At 35.3% G+C, this 8,552-nt stretch overlaps 1 protein-coding gene across 1 annotated transcript; it reads left to right on the top strand.

The window, feature by feature from the left end:
- Window positions 1–3,882: 3,882 nt before the first annotated feature.
- Window positions 3,883–7,543, top strand: kiss1rb (KISS1 receptor b; the record flags this gene model as incomplete). The annotated part of the gene is made up of 5 exons (XM_081364806.1): window positions 3,883–4,147; window positions 4,224–4,348; window positions 4,586–4,721; window positions 5,453–5,691; window positions 7,163–7,543. 5 exons carry the CDS (start codon window positions 3,883–3,885, stop codon window positions 7,541–7,543), a joined length of 1,146 nt encoding a protein of 381 aa, XP_081220932.1.
- Window positions 7,544–8,552: the final 1,009 nt, after the last annotated feature.

Genomic DNA, 8,552 nt, shown 5'->3' with positions numbered 1-8,552 from the left:
GTAAGCATCCTCTGATAAATATTTTTGTACAAAACTAACACAACTTTCTAACCTCTTTGCCTCAAATCTTCTGATCAGTCATGGGAATTAATTCAGCACAGCCCTCACAGTGCATTATGGGTATTCTCAAGCCGTTGAGTGTACATCAGTTGTACATTCGATTGTTATTGTGGTGCATTATAGCAGTGGTTCCCAATCCTGGTCCTGGGGACCCACAGCTCTGCACAGTTTGTATGTCTCCCTCATTTAACACACCTGATTCAGATCATCATCTAGTTAGGAAAGAGCTCTGAACTGAACTGGGTGTGTCAGATAAAGGAGACATATAAAATGTGCAGAGCTGTGGGTCCCGAGGACCAGGATTGGGAACCACTGCATTATAGGATTGAATGAGTGAGCTCGATAACGTCCACTATGGTTTCGGACACCTCTCCAAATGTCTGTCGCCTCATATAATGTCGTATTTAAGGGTAGCCTATAGGGGGCGATTTCCGATACAGTCGTTCAAATCAGCAAGTTAAGTTAGCAGTGACGGCTTCCATTTATCGAGCAGGATTCGGTTTTTACTGCTTTGAACACAAAGTGCTGGGAAATGATCAAGCAATACATAAAGTATTCAATGAAAAAGGTTTGTGTTTCTTCATGAAAACATCTGTGTATTTGATCTGTGATAAAGTATGCAAACTACGGGAAGCAGCAAGTGTCAAAGTTTTCAACTCCTCTTCGACTACAAGCAGCAAATCTCACCGATCGGTTATCAAACACACATGATGTCTGTGTGGTTTTTGTTCATACAATGGAAGTCAGTGCGGTCCAGTTTTGTTTTAGATCCAATTGACTTTAATTGCATGAACAAAAACAAATTCTCAAATTTCTCTTCATTTGTGTTCTGCAGAAGAAAAAGTTATAGGCTACAGGTTTGGAACGACATAAAGGTAAGGTAAACCTCTTCGCAAGAAACCACAGCGTGATCTTTGTGAATTAAGGCATCTTTACACAGCTGAGCTAATGCTGCATAAAAGCCAGACTAAATTATTCCTTCTATCAAAGTACACAGCCTTAGGAAAAAAGTGTTTAAAAGGCCTTCAAGTCCCCTTGTAGTGAAAATCAAGCTTTTAATGTTGTTTATGTCTATGTGGTGTTTTTAATATGAATTTACACATGGTTTGTCTTAAAGCATAAGTCGACACCATTGCTGAGTATGTTCTCCTTAAAACTGCAGTGAACCAAAGACAGTCTCAAAAACACGCTTTCAAATCGCTGGTGTTTCTGACGTCACAAACTACCTTGTAACCAATCAGATCAACGTGTGATCGTCAATGAGTGGATCTCTGAGCTGAGTGAGTGAGTTTAGGCGGGGCTCATTTGCATATTCATAGAACCACGCATACTAAATGAAGCAAGGGTGTCGAGTTACATTCAAGATATTTTAAGGCATGAAGAAATTTTTTCAAGGAAAAAAAACGGTTAAATATGTCATTTTGGTGATCAAAGATGAGTTTTAAGTGATAAAATTATTCACCACAATGGGACTTTAATCATCGATCATGAGCTGTTTCCTAATGATCTGAATCAGGTGTGTTAATTAAAGACAAAAAATGTGCAGAGCTATACACAACCTGAGGGTTTTTTACACAATTTTAAATAACACTTTATACTAAAAAATGTAGCCTATGGTAAATGTCTTAAATGATTGCATAATACTTTCAAGTTTAACAGGTTACAAGTTTAAACAAGCTGTTTAATTCGAGTATTAAAAAATGCATTCAAGCAAAATCCATGATGAGAAACCCTATAAGCTCCTGACATAACTGGCGACTGTGGCTATCAAGCAAGATTTAGGGTGAATTTAGGTTACATATAATGCTGTGAAAGTTATTCCTGAGCCAGCTATTGTATATTTATTTTTTGATATATCATGCATGCACAATGTTAACAGGCCCAGCGAACAAAGTTATGTTTGAGAACGTTTTCCAAACATTCCGTTTTGCATGTGGGAACGTTGATTTGAAATTGCCTAAAAACGTGGAAATGTCCAGTTTGCTTAACGTTGCTGGAATATTATCTTAATGTTAGCATAATGTTGCTGGAACGCTATCTTAAGGTTAGCATAACGTTGTTATGAAATATTACTTTAAGGTTAGAATTAAGGTTAAAACCATTCTTTCAACTTAATTTTTTTTATTAACACAACCATGTGAATGTGCAGACTCTTACAGCAAATCATAAAGTTTCAAGTTTCCTTATTTAGTGTGGCTCACTATCGCCTTGGTCGCAGTTAACCAGGTCAATATTATATTCATTAGTCTCTGAACTCTAGCTAAAAGTGCCAATATCAAATCACGATTGGTAGCATGACAATAAAGTTGAACCCTAAATAAATCGTGTTAGCAGTGTTGGGTGTTTCGCTCCTCCCTGCGCGTGCTCGAGTCACTGCACGAGGAGATCTTCACTGACTCAGATTTAGCTTCACTTTGGACTGAAGGATGTTTCACGAGGAATCTTTTATTTCTAATAAGAGCAAAGGTTTTTAAAAGAGGTAAGCTAATATTGCATGTTATTTTTTATTTTATTTTTTTTATTCAAATTTTGGGAGATACCGTGAAAAGAGCAATGTGTTTATGAAATTGTAGACTCTTCTGTATGATGCGTCTATTTGGTAATTTGACAGTTTAATGTGCACAAATTTTAAGTTTCTGTTGTTGTTACAGTGCAATAACACAACACACAATAGGGTTAGGGTATCATTTTGGGGTAACACTTTATTTTAAAGTGTCCTTGTTTACATTGCATGTAATAACTAGTGATAACAGCAAATCATGAATAATTACAATCAACAAACCCTAATCCTATAGTAAGTACATGTTGTTAACTAATATTAATCAGCAAATTAACTATAGCTACTACACTGTCATAAGGACACCTTAACATAAAGTGTAACTGATTTAGGGGTTAGCTGTTTGTAATTATGCATCATTTTCTGTTAATACAATAGTAACATGTAACTGTCACAAATAAAATAAAGTGCTACCAAAATGACTTCTTAAAAAGGTTTAATCAGTCTTTAAATTGTTATCTAATAAATATACCTATAAATCCTTGAAACACAATACATTTACTTGAAATATGAAAATATTGAGACCTGTTTTCATATAATGTAACTTTAATACGACTGGAGTTTTTTCGTACACGGGCAGATTTTTGTTTCACTCGTAAGTATAAACCAGTTAAAAACAAGTGAGAAAAAAAAACAAAGATATATATAGTTAATAATATGTAATATATATATCTGTATTATCTTTGTTTAACTTGGACATTATACTATATAATCTTCTTGATTATACTCATTATTAGTTATCATGATGATATGGAAGACTGTAAACAATATGATCCCACTGTGCTCTGAACATTGATATTGGAAGACTTAGTGAACTTGGCAATTTAAGGACATTATTTTAACACCATGTTAAGTGAACTTAATTAATTTAAGTAGCCTATATGAGCACCAAGTTAAGTGAACTTAATTATTTAAGTAGCCTATATGAACATCAAGTTAAGTGAACTTGCTGTATGTCTTTAAGTACACTATATGGACACCAAGTTAAGTGAACTTGGCCGTTTAAGTAGAGTCTCCATGAGCACCAAGCTAAGTGAACTTAGTCTACATGAGCACCAAGTTAAGTGAACTTAAGTAGAGTCTACATGTTATCATTTCAAAGCATGCCATTCAATGCAATTGAACTAAAAACCATGTTCATGTAAATAGCACAAAACCCTGTGAGATAACTTGTAACACGTTATGTGCAAATAGCATAATGAACATGAACGCTTTTACTCAGAAAATTAACCTGAATATGTTTTGCGTTTCAGGTTATTACTAGCATGGTGACGCATCTCTATCTAATGGCAGAAAGTAACAGGACCAGCGAGGCTCCAGAACTCATCTTGTGCAGTAATCAAGCAAAGATTCATGATTGTAACCAGTCAGATCCCATGAGATCTGAAAGCCCAGTGCCGCTGATGGACGCCTGGCTGGTCCCAGTGTTCTTCACCCTCATTATGTGTGTAGGCTTGGTGGGGAACTTCTTGGTCATCTATGTCGTCGTCAAAAACCAGCAGATGAAAACGGTTACCAACATCTACATAGGTATAAGAGGTTTTTTTCAGAATATCATGTACAGTGATTATCACATGGTTTTAATAAACACTCTTTTTCTCTTCAGTTAATCTTGCAACCACGGATATACTATTCCTGGTTTGTTGTGTTCCTTTCACTGCCACTTTATACACTCTTCCTAGCTGGATATTTGGGGACTTCATGTGTCGGCTTGTCAATTATCTGCAACAGGTGAGAGCATTTTTACTCTGTTTCATCTATGTAGGAGAGAGGAAAAATGTCATGCATGAAATGCCATATTGTACATAAAGATCAATAATATTATTCATTGCATGAGCAGAAATCTGTCAAAATGCATTTATAACTGAATATGATGAATGTCTACACATGTATCTAAACTGTCCTAGGCTAAACCCTACAGTATATGCTGAATGTGTGATGTAGTTTTGTGTGTCTGACTGAACTCAGGTGACGGCACAGGCGACCTGCATCACTTTATCAGCAATGAGTGTGGATCGATTTTATGTGACCGTCTACCCGCTGCAGTCTCTCCATCACCGAACACCACAAATGGCTCTGACTGTATGCACCACTATATGGATATGTATGAAAATCATTCCAATCAGTTTAAGTACAATCCCATATTAATCACTATTTTTATTTATTTATCTTATTGTAGTTACACACTCTTAAAAATAAAGGGGTAACACTTTACAATAAGGTGCATTAGTTAATGTATTAACTAACCATGAGCAATACATCCGTTACAGTATTTATTAATCTTTGTTAATGTTAGTTAATAAAAATACAGCTGTTCATTGTTTGTTCATGTTAGTTCACAGTGCATTAACGTTAACAAGATTTTGATAAAAGTATTTGTAAATATTGAAATTAACATTAATAAATGCTGTATAAGTGCAGTTCATTATTAGTTCATGTTAACTAATGTAGTTAACTAATGAACCTTATTGTAATGTGTTACCAATAAAGGAGGTTTTCACATAAAGAACCATTATTGGTTCTCTAGTGATCATTTCTGTAATGAACCATTTATTTTCTTAGTATGAAGAACATTTTAATTATCTAAAGAACCTTTTCTGCAATGGAATGGAGGTTCTGTGAATGTTAAAAGTTCTTTATAGAACCATCAATTCCAATAAAGAAGCTTATGCTAAAGGTGACTAGCTGGAATAGTACATTATTGTAATTTCCTGGAGTTCATGATTACCTTTGTGCCACACCCATTTTGGTTATTTTGGTTTGAATGGCTTTTATTTTCATAGTTTTTATTGGCTGTGGTCAAATAAATGATTATATTCATATGTTTTCACACAGTTTCTCTGCTGCTTTCGGTGCCGATCGCGCTGTATCAGCACACAGAGTCTTCGTTCTGGTTCGGTCCGCAGACGTACTGCACCGAGGCCTTTCCTTCTCTCGTTCATAAGAGAGCTTATATTCTTTACTCCTTCTTGGCTGTTTACTTGCTGCCTCTGATCACCATCTGCATGTGTTACACTTTCATGCTCAAACGCATGGGTCAAGCCACGGTGGAACCTGTTCATGGCTGTAACCAGGTACTGGTGCCGGTACATTTCTGCATTATGGAAGATATTAAGTCAACTACATGATCACAAAGTTAAGTGAACTTCGCAATTTAAGTTCAGTTTACATTAACACTAAGTGAACTAATTCTGTAAGTGCACTATATGAACAACAAGTTAAGTGAACTTAATTCTCTAAGTACACTATGTGAACACCTAGTTAAGTGAAATTAATTCTGTAAGTATGCTAAATGAACACCAAGTTAAGTGAACTTAATTCTGTAAGTACACTATGTGAACACCTAGTTAATTGAACTTAATTCTGTAAGTCCACTATGTGAACACCACCTAGTTAAGTGAACTTAATTCTGTAAGTACGCTAAATGAACACCAAGTTAAGTGAACTTAGCAATTTAAGTTCAGTTTACATTAACACCAAGTGAACTTAATTCTGTAAGTACACTAAATGAACAAGTTAAGTTAACTTAATTCTGTAAGACGCTAAATGAACACCAAGTTAAGTGAACTTAATTCTGTAAGTACACTATGTGAACACCAAGTTAAGTGAACTTAATTCTGTAAGTACACTATGTGAACACCAAGTTAAGTGAAATTAATTCTGTAAGTACACTAAATGAACACTGAGTTAAGTGAACTCAGCAATTTTAGTACACTGTGAACACCAAGTAAACTTAGCAATTTAAGTAGTCTACTTGAACGCCAAGTTAAGTGAACTTAATTCTGTAAGTATGCTATCTGAACACCAAGTTGAGTGAACTCAACAATTTTAGTACACTATGAACACTTAGCAAATTCTTAGCAAACACTATTCTAGTCAACATGAGCACCAAGTTAAGTGAACTTAAATATACAAGTTTTGAGAGACTCAATTAAATTGAGGAAACGAGCTAAATCCATCAATTGAGTGCAGTCAACTTATTATGGTTTTCAGCATAGAAGAAAATGATATACAGTCAAACCAAAAATGATTCAGACACCAGATATATTTTTCACTAGTGAGTGCAGGACACTATAGTTCATTTACACAAGTGAGGATAGCAAAATAAAGTAAACTGACATATTATACTAAAAGATTCTTCATACAGTGACTACCAGTAACAAAAATGTGGGACCAAAAATCATTCTGACCTGACCATGTTTTGCTTAAATATTTTTTCTTTAATTGCTAATGGACCTTTTTACACCACAGACTGAACAAAATGAAGCATTGCTTGGTAATTTGTTGACCTAAATTGGCATTATCTAATTGTGTAGTTAAATTTAACAGCTGAGAGATATTCAACATTATTCATCTGTGAGAGTCTAACAGAAGGACGGACAAAACCAGTGAAATATCAGCTGATTTGATAACTCATATTTTATGAACTATAGCAAATAAACTGTGATAATGTGAGAAATGTTGAAGGTGTCTGAATAAATGTTGGTTTGACTGTATATAAACCCCTAATGAACCGTAATTTGTCTGCTGGTGTTTGTTTTGCAGCTGCAGACTCCAGCAGAACGAGTGGAAGCCGTGCGGACGAGAGTCTCGAGAATGGTGGTTGTAATGGTTCTGCTGTTTATAGTGTGCTGGGGTCCAATTCAGATCCTGATCCTCTTACAAGCGTTCTGTTCTGAGGATGTCAGTCACAGTTATACGCTCTACAAACTCAAGATCTGGGCTCACTGCATGTCCTATTCCAATTCCTCCATAAACCCCGTGATCTACGCCTTCATGGGAGCCAACTTCAGAAAGGCCTTCAGAAGTGTGTTTCCTCTGATCTTCAAAAGGAGCGCACGAACAACCGAGCCCATAACCTATAACAGGGAGATGAACTTTCTTTCATCCCGGCCTCAAAGGATGCTTTGGACAGGTTATGCATAATTATACCTTTTATTGACAAAATCAATAACGCTTTATGAAGATGCCCTCCGATCAGAGTTATGGGACTGAAAGGTAAAAGGTAAAGAACCAAAATTATGTGATTAGAAGCACATCATTTTTGATTCAACTGGAACAAACTAACAATTCAAATTAAAACAATTCTTTCTGAATACACTATGACGCTATGGGACTGAATGTATACACTTGGAAAAGAAATAGTAGGCTATACTTATTACAGAAATAATACACTTTAAAAGAATATACTTGGGACTGAACTGAATGTAATGCTTTACAATGCGTGTAACTTGCAATTAAATGAAAATGTAATAAAGTCCCCCTGTGTTGAAAATCCAGCTTTTAATGCTGTTTATATGTCTATGTGGTGTTTTTAATCTGCTTTAAGACAAACCATGTGTAAATTCATAAGTTCATAAGTGTAAATTTCCTCGTTAAAACTGCAGTGAACCAAAGACAGTCTCAAAAACATGCTTTGAAATCGCTGGTGTTTCTGACGTCACAAACTACCTTGTAACCAATCAGATCAACGAGTGATCGTCAGCGAGTGGATCTTTTAGCTGAGTGAGTGAGAGGAGGCGGGGCTCATTTGCATATTCATAGAAAACAATCCAAAAACAATTTTTATAACCTTATAGTCTTCAAGGAAAGAGAATGGTAAAAAAAAAAAAAAAAAAAAAAAAAAAAAAAAAACACAAACTGGTCCCAATGAATAGAAATCAGATATAAACCGTTAAAATACCATTTTGACTATTTTGATTTGACAGCAACCGAGTGCGTTTCATCATGGATTGATCTAAAGGCATCAACAAAAAGTTTCATTCATTCATTCATTTCTATACACACAAAGAGCATCAACAAACCTGTGTACAAGCCCTGTGGTTTTATATAGCCTACTCCTGAAATATGGGTGGTGAAAAATCATTGATAAGATTTTTAAAAACCAGCAGTAGCCTATATCAACACATGTAATCAGATGCTATCAACTGAAAAA

The sequence above is a fragment of the Scardinius erythrophthalmus genome, assembly GCF_964197995.2.
Source record: "Scardinius erythrophthalmus genome assembly, chromosome: 5".
Taxonomy (NCBI): domain Eukaryota; kingdom Metazoa; phylum Chordata; class Actinopteri; order Cypriniformes; family Leuciscidae; genus Scardinius; species Scardinius erythrophthalmus.
Note: the sequence above shows the minus strand (reverse complement) of the source record. Positions and strands in the feature narration are given on the sequence as shown.